The sequence below is a fragment of the Hemitrygon akajei genome, chromosome 2 (genome assembly GCF_048418815.1).
Source record: "Hemitrygon akajei chromosome 2, sHemAka1.3, whole genome shotgun sequence".
NCBI classification, from domain to species: Eukaryota; Metazoa; Chordata; class Chondrichthyes; order Myliobatiformes; family Dasyatidae; genus Hemitrygon; species Hemitrygon akajei.
Window position 1 is genome coordinate 160,229,264 of NC_133125.1, and position 26,704 is coordinate 160,255,967.

The window sequence follows — 26,704 nt, forward strand, 5'->3', positions numbered from 1 at the left end:
GTCCATTCTTCCTCAGATATTATTATCCTTTCTTCCTTCTCCCATTTTGTTTTAATATATGAAGTCAAATGTGTTTTAAGATTTGACAAGCCCTTGTACATGCTTGAAATGATTCTACTACCGTTGTCTGAATTATATGCTTTTCCAAATAACTCTATCAGACATGTATTTGCCTTGGTTACATTTTTAACCATCCTATTAACATACTGTCGCATCTGTAAATACCGATAAAAATCTTGTTTTTCTAACAAGTGTTTCTCTTTAAGCATTTCAAAACTGAACAGTGTTCCTTCTTTCACTATATTGCAAATGGCTGTTATTCCTTTAGCTGTCCAGTCCTTAAATCTAGCATCTAGTTTATTCGGTGTAAAATCTGAGTCATATGCACACCATTTAAGAATTGCAATGTCTCTCTCTAGCATATATTCTTTTATAATAGTTTTCCGTATTTTAAGAGTCCATTTCAATAGTATTTATGTAACTTTGAAGGTTGTTATCAGCCAAAATTGCCTGAATAGGGATGGAAAGTATCCTTTCCTCAATGTTTTTCCATTGAGCATCGTATGATGGGTTACACCAGCATATCACAGCTCTCAACTGTGCTGCAAAATAATAATCTCTAAGAGAAGGTAGGCCCTATCCCCCCTTTCCTTGGCTAATTGCAAAGTTTTGAAACAAATTCTAGGCCTTTTACTTTGCCATATATATCTTGATAGCATTTTGTTCCATTCATTACATTGATTTTGGTTAATCTCTAATGGTTGGGTCTGAAAGAGATATAGTAGTCTGACCAGTTTAATAGATTCAATCCTTGAACTGATCATTTTAATAGATTTAATCCTTGAACTGAGACTAAGAAAAGGAATTAGGATCCATCTTGTTATATCTTCATTAATTTTTTAATATATAGGCTGATAATTGCATTCTGATAATTTTGCCAAATCTTTTGGCATAATGATGTCTCCCATCCCTATTGAAAATGCAAAGATCATTGCCAAAGGCTCAGCAGTCTCTCCCCTCACCTCCCACAAGTATCCTGTGTCACAGTGATTTATCCAACTTGATGTTTTCTAAAAGCTCCAGCATATTCTCTTTCTTAATAACTATATGCTCAAGCTTTTCAGTCTGCTGTAAGTCATCCCTACAATTGCCAAGTTCTATTTCTGCAGTGAATACTGAAGCAAAGTATTCACTAAGTACCTCTGCTATCTCCTCTGGTTTCATATACACTTTTCCAATGTCACACTTGATTGATCCTATTCTCGCACGTCTTATCCTCTTGCTCTTCACATACTTGTAGAATGCCCTGGGGTTCTCCTGAATCCTGTCTGCCAGGGCCTTCTCATGGCCCCTTCTGTCTCTTTTAATTTCATTCTTAGGCTCCTTCCTGCTAGCCTTATAATCTTCAAGATGTCTATCATTACCTAGTTTCTTGCACCTTTCGTAAGCTTTTCTTCTCAACTTGATTTACAACAGCCTTTGTACATCATGGTTCCTGTACCCTACCATCAATTCCCTGTCTCATTGGAACATACCTATGCAGAACCCCACACGAACATCCCCCGAACATTTGCCACATGTCTGCCGTACATTTCCCTGAGAACATCTGTTCCCAATTTATGCTTCCAAGTTCCTGCCTGATAGCCTCCTATTTCCCCTTACTCCAATTAAATGCTTTCCTAACTTGTCTGTTCCTATCCCTCTCCAATGCTGGGTAAAGGAGATAGAATTGTGATCACTATCTCCAAAGTGCTCTCACTCTGAGAGACCTGACACCTGACCAGGTTGACTTCACAATACCGGATCAAGTACAGCCTCTCCTCCTCTAGGCTTAGCTACATATTGTGTCAAGAAACATTCCTGAATGCACCTAACAAACTCCACCCCATCTAAATCCCTTGCTCTAGGGAGAAGCCAATCAACATTTGGAAAATTAAAATCTCCCAGCATGACAACCCTGTGATTATTACTCCTTTCCAGAATCTGTCTCCCTATCTGCTCCACAATGTCCCTGTTACTATTGGGTGGTCTATAAAAAAACATCCAGTAGAGTTATTGACCCCTTCCTGTTCCTAACTTCCACCCACAGAGGCTGTGTAGACAATCCCTCCATGACTTCCTCATTTTCTGCAGCTGTGACACTATCTCTGAGCAGAAGTGCCACCCCCCCCACCTCCTTTGCAACCTTCCCTGTCTTTTCCGAAACATCTATTGCCTGGCACTCCAAATAACCATTCCTACCCCTGCACCATCCAAGTCTCTGTAATGGCCACAACATCATAACTACAAGTACTGATGTACGCTCTAAGCTCATTCTCTTTGTTCATAAGACTCCTTGCATTGAAGTAGATACATATCAATTCATTGGTCTGAGCACGTCCCTTCTCTATCACCTGCCTATCCTCCCTCTCACACTGTCTACACGCTTTCTCTTTTTGTGAGAGAACCGCGGCTTCCTCCATCTCTTCAGTTCAGTTCCCACCCTCCAGCAATTCTAGTTTAAACTCTCCCCAATAGCCTTAGCAAACCTTCCCACCAGGGTATTGGTCCCTCTTGGACTCAAGTGCAACCCGTCCTTTTTGTACAGATTACACCTGCCCCAAAAGAGTTCTCAATGATCCAAACATCTAAACCCCTGCCTCTTGTTCCAATCCCTCAGTCACGTATTTATCCTCCACCTCATTCTATTCCTATATTCACCGTCACGTGGCATGTGCAGTAATCCCAAGGATACTACCTTTGAGGTCCTGCTTCTCAACTTCCTTCCTAACTCCCTGTAGTCAGATTTCAGGATCTCCTCCCTTTTCCTACCTATGTCATTGGTACCAATATGTACCACGACCACAACAAATGGTTGTTGTCAGGGTGTTCAGGAGCCCTGAGGAATGAAGGTCAGTAATTAATAGCTGCTGGTGTCCCAGTTCAGAGCTGCCGAAGTGAATCCAATAGTTACAGGGGTGGCCAAAAACACATGGTGCAGTTAACCTGCCATTCCTCTAGAGAGCAGTGTTGCACAGGGAATGACATCACGTGTCCCTGACATGGAAATGATGGGGCATGAGGGTGCCTGGCACCCACAGTGCCCAGTTACAGTGTGTGTTACTCCTTTCTCACCCCAGGAAAAGGGATTCCCAGTTGGAAAACACTGGAACAAACCAAAGTTCTGCAATTAAATTTCCTGCCCCAAGTTTCCCAGTCCTAGATGCCCTCAAGCAGGAGCAGGGCTCTCTATCTCCCTGTGACCTTTTATTCAGACCATAAGATCATAAGATAGAGGAGCAGAATTAGGCATCTGGCCCATCAAGTCCGCTCTGCCATTTCATCATGGCTGATCCAAATTTCCTCTCAGCCCCAATCTCTGCCTTCTCCCCATATCCCTTCATGCCCTGACCAATCAAGAATCTATCAACCTCTTCCTTAAATATGCCGTACACAAAGACTTGGCCTCCACAGCTGCATGTGACAAAGAATTCCATAGATTCACCTCTGTCTGAAGAAATTCCTTCTCATCTCCATTCTAAAAGGACCTCCCTTAATTCTGAAGGTGTGTCCTCTGGTCTTCAACTCTCCCACCATAGGAAACATCCTCTCCATATCCACTACATCAATGCCTTTCACCATTCAAAAGGTTTCAATGAGGTCACCGCTCATTTTTTGAATTCCAGTGAAGACAGGCCCGGAGCCATCAAACTTTCTTCATATGACAAGCTATTCAATCCTGGAACCATTTCCGTGAATCTGCTTTGAATCCTCTCCAGCTTCAGCACATCCTGTCTAAGATAACGGGCCAAACCTGTTCACAATACTCACCAGTGCTTCATAATGTTTCAACTTTACATCCTTGTTTTTCTATTCTTGTCCTCCTGAAATGGATGCTAACATTGCATTTGCCTTCCTCATCACAGACTCAACCTGCAAATTAACCTTTAGGGAATCCTGCACTAGGACTCTCAAGCCCCATTGCACCTCATTGTTTTGTATTTTCTCTCCAGTTAGAAAATAGTCAACCCTTTCACTTCTTCCAGCAAAGAGCATGACAATACAGTTCCTGACACTGTATTGCATCTGTTATTTCTTTGCCCATTCTCCTAATCTGTCTAAGTCCTTCTGTATCCTCTCTACTTTCTCAAAACGACCTGCCAATCCATCTGTCTTCATATCATCTGCAAACTTTGCAACAAAGCCATCAATTCCATCATCCAAATTATTGACATATAACATAAAAGGAATCGGTCTCAACATAGATCCCTATAGAACACCACACTGGTCACCATTATATGTTCCTTTCCTTCAATACTTCTTTCATTGAAACATATGTAACTCAGGACACTAGTCGCACCATGCACAATCTTTTGATCTTCATCTGTGGTCTTACCAACATCTGCCTCCACAACCTCTCCACTGACTGTTCTGGCACTCTGGTTCCCATCTCCCTGCAACTCCAGTTTAAATCCCACCATGAAGCATTAACAAACCTTCCCTCTCCAGTTCAGGGACAAACCGTCCCATCTGTATTGGTCTCACCAAATTGATATATCTGTTCTTGAAGGGGATTGCCACAGGGGTACTCTACACTGGTTCCTTAACCCCTTTCTCCTTCCTGACTGTCAGCCAGTTTCCTGTGCCCTGCACCTTGTGTGTAACTACCTCTCGATATGCCCTATCTATCACCCCCTTAGCCTCATGAATGATCTGGAATTCATCCAGTTCCAGCTCCAATTCATTAATGCCATTTGTTAAAAGCTGCAGCTGAATGCACTTTTCCCATTTGTAATCGTCAGGGACACTGGAGGTCTCCCTGCCTTCCCACATGACACAAGAGGAACATTTCACTATCCTGCCTGGCATCTCTTCGGTTCTAACTAGGAATATATAAAGAAGAGAAGGGAGAAAAAAAAAACTTAAGTTTGTCATTTCATTACTTTCTCTGAGTGAAGCCTCTCTTTGAAGAGCTAAAGCCTCGAAGAGCTAAAGTCTCAAGATCACCACTCTGACGACGTCCACTGAGACGATGGACACTGTGCTTGTCCCTGCCTTCCTTTAACTTGCTTTTACTAATCAATCCCAAACACCGATTGGTGACTGGTCACTAAACCATCACCTGCTGCTGTCTTTTATCCTTAAGAAATGAACCAGATTGATGTCCCCTCCTCTCCAAACTTCTGACGTCTGGATTCTGATGCCAGTCAAGCTCTTTTTCTTGTAAAATTTAACTACTTCACCCTTTAACTGTCTCAGATCCATTCAGCACAGCCCTAGTTTCTGCAAATTCTGCTCAGTAAACTTACACCAGAATCCTTAAAGACCAATTACTCCCTCCTGTGATTTGGGACACAAAATTCCTGTCTGTCTCCAAGACCTATTAAGGACTTGTCAGAATCCTGATACCCACATGTATTTGTCTGGCTGTGGAGTGGCATTTATCCCTGGTGTTGCTCATTCCCATCTATTAATCCCCGTTGACCACAAAGCTGCTACCACTTCCTGCTTCATCGGGAAATGTGGTCAAGCATTCTGTCACCCGTCCGTCAATCTGAGACAAGTTGTAATCCAAACACAGATCCTTGCAGGACACCATTAGTCACATTCTCCCAACATGAGCCACGTAATCTCCTGCAAATTATCCCCACACTCTGCCTTGTCCCATTGAGGCAACTGTCTGCTCAGGTCAACATTTTGCCTTCAGTTCCATGAGCATCAGTGAAATGCCATTAAAGTCTAAACCTCCAGCAGATCCCCCTGTGGGAAAGGACTTTAGCTGTGGGACTGAGGGCTTCAGGTGCTGGTGGTCCTGGTAAAGCAGTTCACAACATCCTGACTGAGAAACTCACTTCATTCCAACCAAACTCCAGAGAACAGAGTTCATCATTTACATGAAAATACAGAATAATATTTCAGCACATACCTTTAAACGCCATCCAGGAAATTGTTGCGATGACGATGACAAGGAGAAAACCAACATTATAGACAGAAATCCATCTTCTCAATCTATAAAAGCCTTTGGATAAATGAAAACTAATCAGTTTGAAAGCCATAGTAGCAGATCTACACAAAGTATTTCACATAAGCATCAATTTACAATGTGTTCTTGGTAATGAAGATGGACCCTGAGTCAGTCAGGCTTCTTAAACAAAGGGAAGCCCAACCAGTTCAGAAATGGAGCAGAAATCAGAACACCGGACTGAAGAGAAAGTCCAGGGATCTCTCTCACACTGGCAGCAAGCAGAGAATCCAGGAAACAACAGATAAACACAAACAAACACATATTTGTTAACTTCTGTAATCCCTTATCGAGTGTCTGCAAATGCAGAATTGGCAGATACACTACAGTCTCCCTGTGTACATATCCAGCAGATGAGGTAACAATCCACTACAAATCAGCTTTGTATTATTCTAGAGATGGTGAAGGTTTCAGTTGATGTGGTCCTGCCTGTGGTGACAATACCCAGCCCCAGCTACAGCACTGAAGTTCCACTGTGAAGCCTGTTCTGTTGTTGAGGACTGAACCATCACCACACCCAGATGCTCAAGGCTTCAAACAGTGTTCTGGTCCAAGAAAAAACTGAACTCAATGTGAGTGCAGACTAAACTGTCCAAATGCTGGGACATTTAACATGAATAAGGATAGTGGTTGTCCAGGAAGTCCATCGGTAACCAGTGATACATGTCTGAGGAATTGTCAACCGTAACATCCAATGGACACTTTTCCATCACCCAGATTTTTTAATTCATTCAGACTGATGGCTTCAGTAATTATTGTTTAGAAGGCTACAAGACTATAAGACATAGGAGAAGAATTAGAATATCTGGCCCATCGACTCTGCTCTGCCATTCAATCATGGCTAATACTTTTTCACACCTCCTCAGTCCCAAACTCCCTGGCTTTCTCCCCATAACCTTCAATAGCATGGCCGATCAATAACCTATCAATCTCTGCCTCAAATACAACCAATGCCCTGGCCTTCACAGCTGCCTGTGTTAAAAAATTCCCCAACTTCAACACCATTTGGTCAAAGAAATTTCTCAGCATCACTGTTTGAAATGGACGCTCCTCTATTCTAGGGTTGTGCCCTCTTGTTCTAGACTTCCGCAACATGGGAAACATCCTTTCCACATTGAATCTGTCTAGGCCTTTCAAAATCTGAAATCTTTCTAAATTCTAGCGAGTACAGGCTTAGAGCCATTAAACGTTCCTCATATGATAACCCTTTCATTCCCGGAATCCTCCTTGTGACCCTCCTCTGAACCCTCTCAAATGCCAGCACACCTTTTCTTAGAGGAGGAGCCCAAAACTGTTCACAATACTCAAGGTGAGGCCTCACCAGTGCCTTATAAAGCCTCAGCATCACATCCCTGCTCTTGTATTCTAGACCTCCTGAAATGAATGTTAACATTGCATTTGTCTTCCTCACCACTGACACAACCTGCAAGATAAACTTTAGGGTGTTATGTGCAAGGATTCCCAAGTGCCTTTGCATCTCAGATTTTTGGATTTTTGTCCTGTTTAGAAAATAGTCTGAACATTTATTTCTACCACCAAAGTGCCTGACAATGCATTTTCCAACATTGTATTTCATTTAACACTCTCTTGCCCATTCTCCTTATCTGTCTAAGTCTTTCTACAGCCTTCCTTTTCCCTCAACACTACCAGCCCCTCTGCTAATCTTTGTATCATTGGCAAGTCCATCTCTACATTGAAAGCTATTTATCAATGGGTTTTACATGGACTGGTGATCCAAGTTGTCCTATTCCATTGAGCCCAGTCTGTGACAAACAACTTACTGCGTCCTTCCTGCATCTCCTCTTCTCTTCAGCAGTCGCTCTTCTGGATTCCTGAAAATTCCTGTCTACACCGTGGATCAGTGTTCTCCAGCGGTCTCTGTCACAAGCCAGCGGCTGCCACTCATTCACCTCGATATCTGTCTGAGAGAGCTGCTGCTTAAGTTGGTCTTTGTGCCTCTTGTGCAGGACACGGTGATCTCTCTTTCCCTGAGAGAGTTCTCTGTAGAGTACAGCTTTCGGTAACCTGGAGTTGTCCATGTGAGACGTGTCCTGGCCAGCAGAGCTGCCTGAGCAGCAAAGTGGCTTCAATGCTTGGACGTTGAGCTTCTCCGGGACCTCATTGTTGGAGACACGATCCGGTCAGCTGATACCCACGATGGAGCAGAGGCAGCACTGATGGAAGTACTTGAGCAACTGGATTTGCTTGCGGTACAAGACCCAGGCTTCGGAGCCGTATAGCAGTGTTGTGATGATGGCAGCTCTGTACACCTGGATTTTTGTGGACAGACTCAGCTGGTGTTCTTCCACACGTTTCTGGAGGCAACTGAAGGCACTGCTACCTCTGGCAAGTCGATCGTCAACGTCCCTTACTACCGTTGGGTCACTGGATCTGACACTGCTCAGGTAGGTGAACATGGTGAGAGGGTGGTCGTCAATGATGATCCGAGATGGGTTGTAAACCCCACCAGGGGCTTCTGATGGAGGATCATTGTTTTCTTCAGACTGACCGTTAACCCCAAAGCCCTCGCAACCTTGGTGAACTGAGTGACTGCAGCCTGTAGCATGTCCTCTGTGTGCGTGAGACGAGCACAGTTGTCCATAAATAGTAACCCAAGAATGGGCTCTTGCATGAATTTTGTTCAGGCAAGAAGGCGGCCACCGTCAAACAGTACAATAAGGCGACATATTGATGACATGCCACATGATGCTGAAGAGGTTTTGTGTGACAAAGTGAAAAATAAACAGCTTCTCTATCCAGGGTGATGAGTCAACAGATTTGACCAATAAATGTCATGTTGTGGCACTTGTAAAAATTTGCAAATGATGATGAGATTCAAGAAAACTTTTTCTGTTGCAAAGAGCTGACCGGAACAATTAAAGGCCAAGTTATATTTAATGTTTTATCTTCATATCTGGAAACTAAAGGTCTGTCTTGAAGGAATCGTGTTGGCATCTGTACTGATGGTGCCCCTCGATAGCTCCATGAGAGGTTTCATTTCTCTTGTAAAAAAGAAAATCCTGATGTTGTCCCAACACACTGCTTTCTTCACAGAGAGTTGCTAATGTCAAAAACTCTTGGAGATGAAATGAAAAAGTTCTGGATGATGCTTCAAAAATGTTTAACTTTAATAAACAAAGGCCCAGTTACTTGAGAATGTTTAAAAAAGTGTGAAAACCTGGACAAGGAGCACAACCGATCTCCTCCACATACAGAAATCTGGGGGCTGAGCAGAGGAAGAGTTCTCAAAAGGATGTCTGAACTGAAATTGCAGGAGCACTTGCAAGAAAATAGTAGGCTGGGTTTTGCTGAGTGCATTGACGATGAGGAATGTCTGCAGAAACTAGCCTACTTAGCAGACACTTTTCATCATATGAACCAGCTGAACAAGTCTCTGCAAGGTGCTGGAGAAAATGTTTTGACTTTAAGTGACAAAATTCTTGGATTTAAAAGGAACTGAATGTTTGGAAAAATCATGTTGCAAACGGAAATCTTGAAATGTTTCCAATGCTGCTTGGGCTTGAGAGTGAGCAAGGATCAGAAGGTCTCGAGGCTTATTGAAAACCCCCTGGAGTAACTGCAGAACAAAATTGAACAGTATTTTTCCTCCCTTTCAACACAAGTGTATGACTGGGTGAGGGACCCTTTCTCTGAATCTTCTCCTCAACCTGAGAACTTGACTTTGAGAGAAGAGGAGGAACTTCGTGAGATGCAGTCTGATTGTGCACTCAAGTTGGGATTTACTGACCTGCCCCTGGACAAGTTCTGGATTTCTGTGAAAGAAGAGTATCCTGCCATTCATAGGAAAGCAATGAACATTTTGCTGAAGTTTTTAACTTCTAACATATGTCAGTAAGCTTACTCTTGTTTTAAAATCAAAACATACAAGAAAAGAGATTATTTCATTTCAATTGAAGGTGAAATCTGTGTGTGTTTATCTCAAGTTTGACCCAGAATTGAGTACTTGGGCAGCAAAAAACAGCACAGGTTTCACATGCTAGGCCTACATTTGTGCTTGATCATGTCACTTAGTAAGAGAATGTTTTTTCAAAGTCTTGTACAAAATTTTGTCTTATGCTATATTTTTATTCATATTGCATTGGTTTACAGTTATTAGTAACTTTGTTTTTCAATGTAGTCAATAAATTTTCATGTTGCAAATAGTATTAATTAAAATCAATTTAAAACCTTTATTTCAATTCAATTTACCAAGACTTAAGTCAGTTTACTAATTTGTCAGTTATTTAACAGAAATTTGTTATGTTTACCTTATGAATTTTTAAAACATATGAAAGGGAAGGAAAGAGATTAATTTCATAAATGATTAGCTAAGCTTAACAGCCTGTTTTTTTCAAGACAGGTTGTCTGAAAATTCATTCTCTACTCAAAACAACATTGACAATTAATTTTGGATTAATATATCTACAACTTACTGATGATGCTAATGTACCGTGAGCTGGAGATATAATAATTTTTATCAGGAGATCACTGAGACCTGAAAATTAATTCAAGGGTTCCCCTAGAGCAAAAAGTTTGAGAAAGGCTCGTCTAGCCTGTATGTGTTTGGAGGTTAAGCACTTGTGTGTCAAAGTGAATACAGATCTGAGTTAAGATGAGATGTATTTATTCATATTTTTGATGTTGTGTACAAGGTACAGGTTGCTGGGATTCTAATGTTGTTTGTATAGGCTTTTTTAGAATTGCCACTACTGTATTGGTATTGTATATTTTGTTTTATTTATCTTCATAATGCATATGTAACTAGTGTGTGGACCAAAGTTAAGCTTTTGATAGTTGCTTTCTGCATTAAAATATCTCAAACACATAAAGGAATTAAAGACTTGAAAAAGTATTTATTGTTCTGAGTGTGTATTCTTCTCAGGCTACAAAATTTGTTAGCTCCAGTGGGGTAATTCCAAGCCAGTTTAGAGGGTTTTTGATGTTTGTATGCAGTACAATATACAATACATAACAGGGTAGTGGTGAAGGACAGGACAGTCATTCCCATGAAACGGTGTCATGTGGAGACCGTGGTAGAGTCTTGATGCCGGTTTGGGACATCAGGGACTGAAGCCAGGATGTAGAACTGTGACGGTGATCCAGAGCAACTGCGGCCGTGAAGTCATCGTGTTTTCTGTAGGAGATGTCAGCAACCCCCTTTCCAGGCTTGTTCTTGAGATATTTTAAGGTCTCAGGTTTTCATAATGTTACCATTCAGAGGATGAGCAAACTGAACCTGATTTCAATGAAAAATTAGAGAGTTGTGTGGTCGGCATAAGAAAGCCATGGCAACTGTTGATAAATTAAGCAAAAGGTCCTATGTATACATTCCAAGGGAGAGATACATTGCTCCATTTACGGGGGATGCTGAGAAAGATGGGAGGTCTGTTGATGACTTTATTGAAGAAATCGATCATGTACTTCATGCTGGAAATTAGACTGACCACGATCAGTATGATTTTGTTATGTCACTGCTCAGGGGTGCAGCTCTAGAAGAAGCACTGATGTGCAGTGATGACCAGGCTGATGACTTGTTCACCTGTCTCAGGGAGGCTTTCAGAGACAAGCATAGTGCACCTCAGCTGTTGCATAGCTTCTATAGTCACAAACAGTGTGAGGGTGAAGACATAGAGAGTTTTCACATGCCCTAGCCCCAGCTCTTAACTTTCAACTGAACTGTTCCCCTGATGCTCCGGCCAGTGAAAGGGTGGTGCTCGGAGATCAATTTATAGACGAGATCAGAGATCCTTCCCCTGGAAGGGAGCTCCACTGATCTGTGCGGAATAACCCTGGGTCCTCGAAGTTAGGAGTGCGAGAGGAGGCTCATCTGTGATTTTTAAGAGTCCTCAGGAAATGCAAAGACTGTAAAGTCAAAGTGTGTCAGTAGCCAGGCACAGTGCTCACCTCTGAAAGCTCAGGAATCCAAGTCTGTCACTCTAGACGATGTCCTTATAGTAGTCACAGAGCAGGGCAAAGCCACTAGTGAGTTGACTCAAGCAGTGAAAGATCTTACTGTACAGAGAGGTGTTGCATATGCAATTAGCAGTAGACCCAAGTTGCAGCCTAGATTCACAGAGGATGGGCAGCCAGTATGTTTCAAGTATCAGATGATGGGGGGGGCGGGGGAGGAGGATGTGGTCAAGAAATTCCCACAGAAGCGAAGTGCAAGGAATGTAGAGCCGGCATCTTCCAGCCCTCAGGTTGTTGTGAGTTGGGCAATTCGGGGCAACTTCACAGATAATGTACAGCCATCCTGTGACCAGTTGCTGCAATTTGCAATAGGACCATGTACTGTCGTTGAGCTTAAGATATCAGGTGTCGCTGTCCGTTGTCTGTTGGACACAGGTAGTCAAGTGAGCACCGTGACTGAGCAGTTCTTTCGAGAACACTTGAATGGAGAGGATGAGGAAATGTTGTCCACTGCCGGCTGGCTTAGGTTAACAGCCACTGACAGTCTTGATATTCCTTACCTTGGGCATCTAGAGATGGAGGTTCAAGCGATGGGCATGAAAATACCCAATTGTGGCTTTCTAGAATTCAGGGATCCTGTTAGCATTCAACAACCCATCCCATGCATTGTAGGCATGAACATTATAAGCCAATGTAGACAACTTGTCTATACAGGATTTGGCACGACTCTAGAAGGGAAGTTGGATTCTGGCTGGAGAGATGATTTCCAAGAAGTGCAGATGTGAACTACTGAAAAGAAAGCCGTCGTCCGAGTATCCGGAAAAGATACTGAGCACATACCTGCTGAATCTGTAGTTACCATTGTGGCTAGGAAGACTACTGGAGACGTTGGTTGTGACCATAAGTTGTTACTTGATCCACTTAAACCCCCATTGCTGGGTGGTCTTGTAGTTATTCCCATGTCCATTGACTCTCGTAGTCGTACAGTACCAGTACAGGTTTTAAACCTCTCTCAAGAGGATGTATGGCTGCCACAAAGACCCGGCTGGGTATACTGTCAAAGTTAGAGTGTGTAGATAGTGATCAGCAATGTGCTGTAAGATTTCAGTGGATCTCAGCTGGCATTGAACAAGTGACTGTTGATGTAAAGGAGGACGGTAGTAACCACAAGTTAAAGTCAATTCTAGACAAGCTCAACATTGGGGTAGTGAAGAACAACAAGCATAGCTTGTTACTGGCTAAGTACCTGGATATGTTTGCAGATGAAGATGAAAACCATGGGTACACTGACAAGGTCAAGCATGAAATTCAGTTAATTGATGACGAGCCTGTTTCACAGCCAAACCGTCACAGTCTACAATGAGCTCGTGCAGGCAACCATGAATGACTTAGTCTTCCAAATTATGCTTGTGTACCTGGATGATATTCTGATGCATTCACAGATTTTCCAGGGACACTTGGAGAGGCTCGACACTGCACTTCAGTGCCTCAAGGAAACTGGTCTGAAGGTGAAATTGGAAAAAAGTCATTTTCTGCAGTGAGAGGTTAAGATCTTAGGACACCAGATATCAACCAAGGGGATAGACACAGATCCCAAGAAAGTTTCAGCTGTTCAGCAATGACTTAAGATCACTTGTCAACATTTGCAGTTCTTAACGACGGCTCATTCAGGGATTCTCACAGATTGCAGGTCCGCTGCATGATGTGGTGAATTTCTGTTTTAATGCAGGGAGTCCGAGTAAAACAAACCAGCTGTTAAAACAGTCTTGGACAGAAGAATGTCAAACTGCCTTTGACTTGCTCAAAGAGAAACTAGCCATTTCTCCCATCCTCAGCTCTGCCGATTTCACACACCCTTTCATAGTGGAGACTGATGGCAGCATAAGACTGTGTAGATTATCGGATACTGAATGTTAAGACCGAAAATGATGCGTTCCCACTCCCGTGTATTGATGAGAGTTCCCGCTCCCACGTATTGATCAGGGAGCGTAAGGAGTTACTGTATCGCGTATTTGAGGATGAGAAGCATGGGGAGTGTTATCAGCTTCTGCTACCTACCAGCTTGAGGAGTAAAGTGTTTGGGTATGTACATGACTCTATGGGGCATCAAGACATAGAGCCTACTCCACACTTGTTGAGAAGCAGATGTTTTTGGGTGGGCTTGCATGATGATGATGATGGTGGATTAAAAACTGTCCTCTTTGTGTGCTGACTAAAATACCTCACCTTAAAATCCATCCCCCCATGAAATCATTCCTTGCTTCTCAGCCGCTCAAAGTTGTTGCTGTAGATTTCACTGTGCTTGAGCCGGCAGCTGATGGGCTCGAGAATGTCTAAGTAGTCACAGACATTTTTACAAACTACACCCAAGCATTCCCAACTCAGGATCAAAAGGCGGATACCACAGCAAAGGTGCTCTTGAGCGAATGGTTTATGAAGTACGGTGTTCCTGAGAGGTTGCATTCTGACCAGGGCCGTGACTTTGAAAGTGAGGTCATAGCTGAGCTCTGCAAACTGTACGGGGTAAAGAAAAGCCGTACTACACCCCATCGTCCTACTGGCAACACTCAGTGTGAGCGTTTCAACAGGACGATGTGTGATTTGTTGTGTACGTTGTCTCCAGAAAAGAAACACGGATGGCCAGAGCATCTACCTGAGTTAGTGTATGAGTATAATGTGACACCTCACTCCACCACCGGATATTCCCCTTATTAATGACTGTTCGGTGTTGATCACCACTTGCCAGTGGATGCCCTGCTGGGGTGAGAACAGTCTGTGGACAGGAAATATGACTGGTTAGCCACACACCAGAAACAACTGAGTGATGCTCATGCCAGAGTGAAGGAATACTCTGAACAGAAGGCTGCAGAACATATTGCCTTACTGAAGGATAAAATCCATTGTCCCAAGATTGACGTAAGTGCAATTGTTTACCTCAGAAACAGGCCATTAGGTCGGAATAAGGTCCAGGATTCTTGGAAATCAACTGTCTGCAGGCTGGTGTAGGTACTAGACAACACATACACTGTGGAAGCTTTGGAGGGAGGGCTGATCAGGAGGGTGAACAGTGTAGACATCAGGTCCTGAGAGACCCTTCCCACCCCAGCTCCTCAAAGGAGACTATAAACTCATGTCCCTGGGACATGAAGCAGATTCTGAGGATTTAGAGAATGATGTGATATTGGCAGAAGATGTGTCAGAACAGGGTGTACAGAATCTTGACTCCAGCCTTGACAGCATATCTTCTGGAACCGTGAAAATATCTGGAACTGAGACTGTAGCGCCTGTGACTGATGATACAGGGTCAGATGTTGGTGGTCCTCCTGTTGTAGTACCCCACAGGAGTAAAAGACTAAATGCTGGACAGCACTCTAACCCACGTCACGAAGCAAAGTCAGTCCAAGATATGGCCTCCATAAGTCCTGCAGTGGTGTCAGTTCCATTCAGAGAAGAATTTAAAGTGGTAAAAAATATCTTTGCTGTGAGCGAGTAATTGAACATGCTTACCTGTACAGGGGATAATGTAACCAGGTGACTGCCGAAAATTATTTTTTATTGTTAAAAGTGCACTTGAGCATTCACCCTGGTAACACTAAAGTAGCTGCCTGTGTCTTTAAGAGAAAACAGTGACATCATTATACAGATGTGGAGTAGAAAAAGGAGGTACAATATTCTGCAAAGACAAACATCGAGTGCTGGGAGCTGCTTTTCCCGGATTTTCGCTGGTAAGGTATCGACATAGGATGGCGTGGTTGTGTGAAGTTCCTTATCGGCTTAGTAGTGTGAGCGAGGAGAATTCGTTTCAGGGTCTAGCCTGTACGCGTTTGGAAGTTAAGCACGTGTATGCCAAAGTGAGTGTACATCTTCATTATGATGAGATGTATTTATTGATATATTTGATGTTGTCTAAAAGGTAGAGCATTGGTGGGATGCTAATGTTGTTTGTATTTTTTTTAGAATTGCCACTTTCATATTGGATTTGTATATTTTGTTTAATTTATTTTCATACTGCATACATAACTCGTTGACACATGAGTGTGTGGACCGAAGTTAAGCTGAAATTGTGATAGCAGAATCTGTGCATTTCTTTAAATTCATTTTTGCTGTTTTTATTTTGATACCCTCTTTCTGCATTAAAATATCTGAAACAGATAAACAAATTAAAAACTCAAAAATGTATTTGTTGTCCTGACTGTGTATTTTTCCCAGGCTACAAAATAAATCACTCTTGGGTTCCTGTTGACCTACATTCCACCTCGTTTGTTTCTGTCTGCTATGATGCAAACCAACATCCCCTTAGGCCCCCTTACGATGGCCCATTCTGTATTTTGGAATAGAAGGAACAGACTTTTATCATAGATAAGAGGGATAAACCTGAACATATCTCAGAAGATCGCCTTAAACCAGCCCACCGAGATTTGGAGTATTCCACTGCCATGCCCCTGCCATCACCTCTGGACGAGCACAGGACCCGAGCCGGGCTGCTGATCCGAGCTTCAGACAGGCTCACAATGCTGGTTTTAGTTAATTCCAGAGGGGCCTGTGTAGGGTAACGTGATTAGCAGAAATGTGCATAATTCAGAACCATAGACACTGCTGTAAACATTTCCAGACTGAATTCCATTTGCCTCTTTTGTGTATCCAAGGAGATCAGTGATATCTTCCTGTGACCCAGACCTTTCTTCTTCACTGTCAACCAAACTGCTGATATTGTGATCAACAGGAAACTTCCTGATCGTGTTCCTCAATTCAAGTTCAAATCATTGACATGAACCTTAAACAACAAGGGACCTGTTACTGAGCCCTGCTTAACTCACCACACATGGCCCTCCAGACACTGAAACTCCCATTGATCCTCACTGTTTGCTTCCTCCCTCTGAACCAATTTTTATTCCAACACCATCTTTTCCTGGATCCCGTGAACATTTAGTTCCTTGAGTACGCCATGAGGAACTTTAACAAAACTTTGCTAAAATCCATGTCATGAGGAGGGGCTTTACCACTCTCTCACCTCCCCTTCATCAGGATTAATGAGCAACTTTCAAGTTATTGTCATTCAACCGTATACATGTATACCATCAAATGAGACCACTTTCCTCTGGATTAATGTTCACAACACAGTACATATAACTCACGTGGATAACACAAAGTAATATCACCACAAATAAATTAACCAATAACAAGGTGCATATATAATACAACTGAAAAGTAAACAGTATAACACTACTGGTGCTCTATATACGATGAGACCTGGGTGGTGACACGAAGTTCAATAGTTTTACAGCCTAGAGGGAAGAAACTGTTTCTCATCCTAACAGTTCTTGTCCTAATCCTATGATATTTCCATCCTGATGGTAGGGGATCAAATAGATTACTGGATGGATGGGAGGGATCACGGACAATGCTAAGTGCCCCGTGTATGTAACACTCCTGATAAATATATCTACTGGGTGAGAGAGAGACCCCAGTGATCCTCTCAGCAACACTTGTGATCCTTTGTTGGGTTTGTGGTCAGATGCCTTGCAATTCCCATACCAGACAGAGATGCAGCCGGTCAGGACACTCTCGATTGGGGTCCTGTGAAAACTGGTTATCAAGGGGGATGAGGGTGGGCGTTAGCCACAATCTCAAGGAATGGAGATGCTGCTCTGCTTTCTTAACCAAAGAGGTGGTGATGACTGATCAGGTAAGATAATCAATTTTGTGCATTTTCAGAAACTTGATGCTCTTAACTCTCTCCATGAAGGAGCCACGTGTGTGCAGTGAGGAGTGGTCCCTCACTCCTCACCTCTACATCACGAGTCACATCCCCTTTGACAACATAATGTGTGTAACACAATTGAGTTGAGACATTTTTACCCTCAAGTACCATCTCTGACGCCAGGTCAGAGGTGACTCTGGAATCGTTCCAGCAGTGGTGTCACTGTGAAACACCACTCCACAACTGGGCAAAAATACAGGGTAATTTCATCCCTCATGTCTCAGGGACCCAGAGTGGTGGGAGTGATTTTTCTTTTAAAATGAACTGCAATTTCCTTGGAGAGATGCCTGAAGTTTAAACACAAATATAGACAATAACACTTACTTCCATACCGAAGCATTTTCCACCAAAGAATCACAAATGAAGTAAAAGCCACTAGAAGCAACACCACCGTTGTGATTGACGCAGCAAATGTGACAGTGTCCTCGCTGTAAAAACCTGCAATTACAAATACATTCAAATCAGCAAACATGCAACAATACACCAGAACAATGAGCAGCGCCCTATAGGAGAGACTGTGTCAGACCACTGCAGCACAGAAAAGGCTCCTTTGCCCATTTAGTCTATGATGATCTACTATTTTGCCTCGTCCCATTAAACCACACCTGGTCCATAGCCCTCCATGCATCTCCCTCCCATATTTATCCAAATTTCTCTGAATGTTGAAACCAAATCATCATCCACCATTTTCCTTGTTACCTTGTTCCATCCACATTCTCAACATCTGCTGTGTGAAGAACGTCACCTTAAACATTTGATTTCCACCCTTAAGCCATAACCTTTAGTTCTCAGTGGAAAAGACCTGTTTGCATTTACCTTATATATACCCCTCATAACTTTGTACCCTTTTATCAAAACTCCTTTGGTCTCCCATGCTCCAGGGAACATGGTCTTAACCTCTTCAACCTTTCCTTCTAATTCAGGCCTGCAAATTCCAGCAATGTCCTTGCAAATTTTCCTTGTATTCTGTCCGTTTTATTGATATCTTTCCTGTAGGTAGGTGATCAGAACTGAACACAATACTCCAAATTAGGCCTCACCAATGTCTTGTGCAACTTCACCCAGCTCCTGTATTCAGTACTTTGATTTATGAAGGTGAATGTGCCACTCGTTTTGTGACCCGACCTACCCGTGATCTTATCTATCTGAAGGAGGTTGCTGTTGCTTTTAGCAGACGGTGCATTAAAATGGGCGACTGAGAGGTGGAATAAAGAGTATCAAAATTAGATAGCGGAATTTGAAATCAATGCTCTAAGATGGAAGAGAATGACGCCTTACAAATCTGAGTGCTCAAAACTGCGACAGAGCAAGGTACAGACCATCGGGAAATATTGCAGAGGTCATTTTTTTCATGGAGAAGGGGTATTGATCCAGATTGTCAAAGAGCCCCAACAGACAGTAGCAACAAAAAAAAGTAGAGTCCAACTGTTGTGCCAAATATTCCTATAATCAGCCCACAGATAAAAACAGCAAGCTGGCCTGTATCCAGTTCTTCAGCACTACTTTGCTCTTCTGGTTCCCAGTAAATTACTTTTTCCTCTTTGCTGATGTTGCGGAGAGCTCTACAAGGGTACACGTCACCATCTGCTGACTGGATGTATGTGTAGTGGAGCACTTGAAATCGCCTATCTTTGCCATATGAGAGGTGTGAGGAGTTAACTTCACCATTGGCAGGCTTCTTGTTCTTCTGTAAAATGGTCGGTGGGAAAAAGTCGCTGACGAAGCAGGTCAAAGTATTTACCTCCTCGAAGACAACTGGTTTCTCTGAGTACAGATAGAGCGCTCCGATTTTGTTTGGGGAAAGCGAGTTCTTGGTTAAATCCATCACCCCATTCACCAGGTACTTTACCCATGCGAACACATTTCCTGCTAATAGCTTATCCATAGGTAAACGGAATGAGTCTAAGCTAGTCAAGTGAAACTGAGCACTCGGTAATGTGGTGTTATAGTGAACAATACTTCTATCCTGGGACTTCAACTCAGTTCCGCCCTCTGGTAGGCTGGGCTCATCTCTAACAAAGAAGGTGACTGCCAACATGCCTGTCTCGGCCTCCGAGTTGCGAGTCCCTGAATGAGTGATGAGGAGCAGGAGGAGTGCCCAGGCTGCGGGATACCGACGCATGGTCGCGTCTGTCCCAAAAGCACAGAGCGGCGGGAGGCAGGAGCAGATGACACCGCCGGCATTCTCCCCCCCCACCATACCGCCCTAGCCCCAGTTTCACTCCCCCATTTGATGCAATGCCGAAAAGTTTGAGGGAGCGGCCTGGCTGTTGGACTGGAAGCCTGAGAAGACATAATTCACTCCCGTTTGCCCATTGTACAGAAAATGCAGTGTCTCATTGGCAGTTTGGTGCTTTGGACAACCAGAATTCGGGATTGATTGGCATGAACAAATTAGAGCAAGGCAGTGGCTAGTGGAGCGGCCATCATTGGAGTGGTCCGAGCTAGAGTGGAGATTTTGAGGCTTTAGTTCTTCAAGGCTTCAGTCAAAGAATGCAAAATAATAATCTGTAGGTAGAATTTTCCTTTCCACCCCACATTTTATTGTTTTTCCTTCTGTATGTTTGCTCAGTTAGGAACAGTAGAGATGCCAGGCAGGATAGTGGAATGCTCCTCTTGTGGGATGTGGGAAGTCAGGGAGACCTCTAGTCTCCCTGACAACTACACCTGTGAGAAATGCTTCCAGCTACAGCTTCTCATACACTGTGTTAAGGATTTAGAGCTGGAACTGGATGAACTCTGGATCATTCGAGTAGGTCTGGTCAGCAGGTTAAGATTCTAAATTGGAGAAAGGCCAAATTTGATGGTATATGAGAAGATCTAGTGAGTATGAATTAGGACAGGATGTTTTCTGGCAAATGTGTACTTGTTAATTGGGAGTCCTTCAAAAATGAAATTTTGAAAATACAAAGCTTTTATATGCCTGTCTAGATAAAAGATAAAGATAACAGGTGTGGGGAACCTTCAAGAGATATTAAAACACAAAAATACAACTGCAGATGCTGTGGATCAAAGAATACGTACGCAACGCTGGAAGAACTCAGCAGGCCAGGCAGCATCCATGAGAAAAGAGTACAAGAATACAGAGTATTCTTCTAAAAGAGTACAGAATACAAGCCTCTTTTCTCACAGATGCTGCCTGGCCTGCTGAGTTCTTCCAGCATTGTGTACGTCTTCAAGAGATATTGAGACCTTGTTTAAGAAAAAGAAAGAGGTACAGGTTTAATCAGGAAGCCTAAAAGAATGTTGAGGTTGCTTTAAGGCAAGGTGAAGGAGAATCCTGGGGGACTTTACCGATAGGTTAAGAGCAAAAGGATTTCAAATGACAAAATTGGTCCTCTAGAAGATCAGAATGATAATACAGGCGTGGAGCCAAAAATGATAGAGGAGATCTTAAAAGCATATTTTACATCTGTATTTACTCAGCAGACAGACACAGAGGCTATAGAAGCAAGGCAAAATGGCATCAACATCATGGACTCTATACAGACTACAGGTAGTAGATCGTTGCATGTCTGACTGGAAGCCTGTGACCAGTGGAGTGCCGAGGGACTGGTGTTGGGTCTATTGTTTATCACCTGTATCAACTATTTGGATGATAATGTGGTTAACTGGATCAGCAACTTTGTGGATGACAGCAATATTGGGGGTGGAGTGAACAGCGAGGAAGACCATCATGGCTTGCAGCGGGATCGGGACCAGCTGGAAAAATGGGCTGAAAAATGGCAGATGGAATTTAATGCAGACAAGTGTGAGGTATTGCACTTTGGTAAGATCAACAGAGTGAATAGTCGGACACTGAGGAGTTTGGTAGAAGAAAGAGATCCAGGAATACAAGCCCATAATTCATTGAAAGTGGTATCACAGACTGATGGAGTCATCAAGAAAGCTTTTGGCACATTGGCCTTTATAAATCAGAGTATTGAATGCAGGAGATGGGATGTTACGTTAAAGTTGTACAAGACACTGGGGAGGTATAATTTGGAGTACTGTGTGCAGTTTTAGACTCCTACCTACAGGAAAGTTGTAAATAAGGTTGAGAGAGTACAGAATTTTTTTTTAAGAACTTTGCTGTGTCTGGAGTACCTAAGTTATATGGAAAGATTGAAAAGGTTTGGACTTTATTCCTTGGACTGGAAGACTGAGCCTGGAAGACTGAGAGGAGATTTGATATACGTGTACAGAGTTATGAGGGGTTTATTTCAGGTAATTTCAGGTTTTCTTCACTGATGTTGAATGGAATTTCAACTAGAGGTCATGGGTTAATGGTGAAAGAAGTAAGGGGAACACAAGGGGAAACTTCTTCACTCAAAGGGTCGCAAAATTGTGGAATGAGCTGCCAGCACAAGTGATGCATGCAAACGTGATTTTGGCCTTTAAAAGAAGTTTGGAGAGGTACATGGACGGTAAGGGTACTGAGGTCTATGGACCCAGTGCAGCTCGAATGAAGTAGGTTGCTTAAATTGCTCAGCATGAAGTAGCTGGGCCAAAGAGCCTGTTTCTGTGCTCTATGACTATAACAGAGATGATGGGGCAGGGATGGGTGGATCAAAGGGAATATCTCTGATACGCTGACACTGTTGCAATTAGAAGGAAAATAAAATTTCTTTGTCAGTGTCACACATCACAAATAACAGGGCTGTGGGGCATACCTGATAGAGAGAGAAAAAACATGAGGGAATGTCAGATGGATGACTGGCAGAAGTGGCTAGTTCTGACAAAGGTAATTACAGAAAACAAGTTGCCTAAAGTACATGCCCTGAGATTATGTTCAGAAACCAATCTGACTTTGCATAATTTATCTCTAATTGTCTGACATTTTGTGTGGCCAGTTGTTCTGAATGGAGATTTAAACTAAAGTGGACATTCAGGTAGTTTAAACCTCCAGCGGGTTTCCCAGTCCTCAGCTGTGGGGCCAAGGACTATATGTGTTTGTGGTCCAGATGAAGTAGCTCACAATGTTCTGAAAAAGTCACTTCATTCTATCCCTCTGCTTAGTACCAAGTACATCATTTCATGTAAATACAGAAAAATCTTTGAGCACTTACCTGGAATTGAATTGCTGACAAAAATGCCAAGTAATAATACCAGGTTAAAGATACTAGTTTGGAATACCACCAATCCTAAAAAAAATTAAAACTATTTGAAATTCTCATAATCAAAATTCAGACTCAGGTTTATTATCACTGAAATTTGTTATTTTGTTGCAACAGTACAGTGCAATAAATAATATACTATAAATTACATAAGATATATTGTTGTGAAAAAGAGAGCAAAAACAGTGAAGTCGTCTTTATGGGTTCATGGAGTTTTCAGAAATCTGATGACAGAGGGGAAGAAGCTGTTCCTAAATAACTGAATGTGTGTCTTCAGGCTCCTGTGCCTCCTCCCTGATGGTAGTTACAATCTACACATCTTATTCAAAACTTGCATCAATGAAGTGCTGCAGTGAACAGAGATGAACCCGGGCTTGGTCAGATTCATTGTGATATTCAGTGTCCTAACATGAGGCAATCAACCAGCTCAGAACTGGACCAGACATTCAAGCATTGGACTGAAGCAGGTTCAGGGAGCTCTCACACACTGGCAACAAGTGGAGAGACCAGGGAGGGACCAAAAGCATCTTCTGGATCTTTCTGGAAACACTGCGTTTGATAACTTACTGACCCACAGGCATCACACGTGGAAATGTATTCTGTAGTTTGTCCATGTGTACATCCAGTGGATGGGATATCAGGCCACTGTAAATCAGTTCTGCTGAATTATCCCAGTGACCTGGAGGACTGTAATTAAACATTTTGCCAGTGACTGAGTTCCAGGTCTGACAGTACAGCCTGTTCTGATGCAGAGAATCACAACATCACTGTTTCCAGCTGTTCAATGGCATTGGACAGTGTTCTGGTTCAAATTGAAAACTGAACTCCACGAGGGTGCAGGCTGAACAGTCCACATGCTGGAACATTTTATGTAGGCGTGGGCAGAAGATGCCGGGGAGATTGACTGTTAATTGGTAATTTAAATCCTTGGGATTCCTTTCCTTCATCCAGTGTCTCCTTTAATTCATTTTCCTCTGTTTATTTATTTTTGTAACTCAGAACAATTTTTATGTCATGTCCTGTAGCCCAAATCGACAAATTTCACTCGATATGTCACTGATAACAAACCTAATTGTGATTCATTCAGGTGTTGCTGGTGGGTCCAGTATTTACTGTTCATGTTCAGTTGCTCTTGAGAAAGTGGTGCTGAGTTTACCTCTTGTTTTGCTCTCTACCCATATTCCCACACTCCTCAAATCTCTCTCACCCATCATTCCCCATTGACACATCTTCTAGATCCATTCACTCAGTTTGAAAGATCTAGTCCTGCCTGAAAAATCGGCTGAACCAACAGTCAATAGATTTGGCTGTTTCCTACTGAACTTCACCCCAGGTTCCAATCTTGACCAAATTGCCCATAGAAAGATTATCCTTAATGTAAAAATAATGCCTTAGTTCCATCCTTTAACTTCTGCAGCAACCTATCAGTATGCCATTATGGTTGTGACCAAAATCATACATCTGTCTCTGCTCCTTCAATCTGCCCACAGGATCAACCCTTCGAAATGTTACACATCACTCCAGTACTGAAAATCGTATCTGTCTCCAGATTCATCTGTCTCTATATTCTACCCCATCTCCTTGCCAAGTCTGACATCCACAGATGCTCCCACACATCACCCTCACCCATACTCTCCTGCTGTTTCTTGCTACCTTTGTATAAAGCAATCACGTTTGCTGTTGTCCAATTTAACAGAAATTTTTCAGAATAGGGAGAACATTTAATTTGCTGCATGAAGTATGTCATTAGCTGCCTCTTTCAGACCCCAGGATGAAGTCTGTCTGAATATCCAACTTGTCAGATGTCAGCTCCAACAACTGACTCAGTATTTCTTCCCTGGTGATTGTCATTTTCTCAGATTTGTTGCCCGACACTGGTTCTCACTCATATTACAGCTCAATGCTCATCAATACTTTCAGAAACCACTTTGAATTTCCAACTCGCTTCCCCCCTTCCTCTCTGCAGTCTATAAACCTTTATATTTCTGTTCTAATCCCCTCCTTCTCAGCAAGCTTGATCTTTGTGCTTTCTTTACCTCTGATTTCACCCCACTAAAGCTCACAACCTTTCCTTAATCATTCAAGCTTTTCTCTGACACCCCACTGTCTGACCGAGCCTGGGGTCATCTGCCCTCATCTTGCTTTACTTGGCTTGGTGACAGACTTCATTTGGTCATTTGCCTGTGAAACAGCTGGGGACATTTACTGCACAAACATTGATTCTATTCTTGGACAACTTTAGTCCGTACGGTGAAGTAGATCTCAAACTGAACTTAGCCAGGCTTTGCTTGAATTCGGCCATGAGGAAGGAATGTCAATATTTTGAACTCTGGATAGTTTACAACTTGGAGAGGAAGAGGGGGAATGTGTTCCCTTGTGCTGACTATCTGGAAGGTGCTGTTGAAAACAAAACTATTGTAAATATCCAGGAAAGATCGGTGAGAGGCCGCCCAACACTGAATTCTATCGAGGATCAGAGGGATACCTATCATGCAAACACCTCACCATCACTGGGATAAAGGGAATTCTTTCCCTCATTTCTCAGCTGATTTCATTTTGAAGTTGAACAATACCACGTGTCAAACACCAGACAGCTGTGATAGCTTCCTCTCAACCCAACTTCTTCTAAAGATCCCTCTGGAGTCAGGTAAGAGATGGTATCACTGTGAAGCAGCACTTCACAACGGGGTGAAAAATTATGCAGTTTCATCCCACAGGTCACAGTGTGTTGGGGTGGGTGGGTTCTGTGGGTACTGTCTTTGTTAATAATAGTCACAAATTACTTGGAGAGATGACTGGAGTTTATACAGTAAAGTAAATTACACAAAGTCACATACTTATATAAAAATTCTTCTTATAGATCACGTAAAACAGAAGCATAACATTCACCAATGGCATCGTCAGGCCAATGAGCTGCAAGGCATCAATTAAAGTGTCTTTGATGGGAAGTCCTGCAAATGAAAATAAATTCAAATAAGAAAACATGTAAAAATTCACCAGAAAAATGACCATCAGCTGCACAATGTTGCAAACAACCAAACTCTTCCACTTTCATTCACTTTCCACAGGCATGTGCCAACCTCTGCCCAATCTGATCGACTACATGTCCTGTACGGTGGGAAACCTGGAACAGACAATTCACGACCCTGATCAGTTGTCCTCAGAGGTCTCCAGTCCAATCTTTCCAGGTCACCTCCTGCCAATATTCTGCACCAGCTGCTCCTTCTGGTGTTGCAATGGACACTCCTCTGGGAGTGCACTACACTGACCCACATGATCTAGGGTTTGATTTCCCAACTTCCACAACAATTGGTTATGGAGTAACCCCACAATTTCACCGGAAAGTCACCTAAACTCTCAACCTCTGACTCGATTCCACATTTTGTCACAAAAGTTCTCCCACTCATTTAGCCAGAGGAGCTCAGGCTGATATCCACAATCTGGTCAGGGGCACATTCGAGGAGAGAAAGTCTCCTTGTGAAGGACAGGTTGATGCCCAGACAGCTGACCGACACCTGCACATCAGACTTATTGTCACCAGCGACTTTATTTCAGATTTCAGGGTCTGATGTTGCATCGTGCCAGGAACAGGAGTGTGTCTGACAGCTCTTTACATTCTTCATATCGTTTCAATGACGTCACACAGGAACTGAAAAATTCAGCCAACTCCTGTGAGCGGGGGCAGAGTGAACTTCTCCACGTGAGAAACAGAACCTGTAATCTCACAGCATCTTTTACCAGTCTCTGGTCCAGACAGTGAAGTACTTTAAGTGCAGTCACTGTTGGAGGGAATGAGACTCAGTTTGTACTGAGTAAGGCTGAACAAACAGTCACGTAAAAGAGACTAGACAAGCTGACTTTATGATGTTGGATGACAGAATTATTTTTCCGAAACTGGGGAGAAATCCTTTGCTCATTTGGAAATAACACTGAAGG

At 42.8% G+C, this 26,704-nt stretch overlaps 2 protein-coding genes across 2 annotated transcripts in view; both read right to left on the bottom strand.

The window, feature by feature from the left end:
* The window catches only part of LOC140717274 (uncharacterized), a 133,646-nt gene that overhangs the window by 26,298 nt on the left and 80,644 nt on the right, over positions 1–26,704 (bottom strand). The window contains exons 10-13 of the mRNA XM_073030703.1: positions 25,606–25,719; positions 22,721–22,795; positions 17,997–18,110; positions 5,906–5,998 (exon numbers count right to left, since the gene is read on the bottom strand). Coding sequence (XP_072886804.1) covers positions 5,906–5,998; positions 17,997–18,110; positions 22,721–22,795; positions 25,606–25,719 — 396 coding nt within the window. The remainder of the gene's footprint in view (positions 1–5,905; positions 5,999–17,996; positions 18,111–22,720; positions 22,796–25,605; positions 25,720–26,704) is intronic.
* On the bottom strand, positions 19,051–19,794 carry LOC140738384 (H-2 class II histocompatibility antigen, A-U alpha chain-like). Its single transcript, XM_073065622.1, has one exon. It carries the CDS (start codon positions 19,792–19,794, stop codon positions 19,051–19,053), a length of 744 nt encoding a protein of 247 aa, XP_072921723.1.

Excerpts from the sequence above, each read along its gene's own strand:
- LOC140738384 (XM_073065622.1), bottom strand. The coding sequence starts at position 19,794 with ATGCGTCGGTATCCCGCAGCCTGGGCACTCCTCCTGCTCCTCATCACT.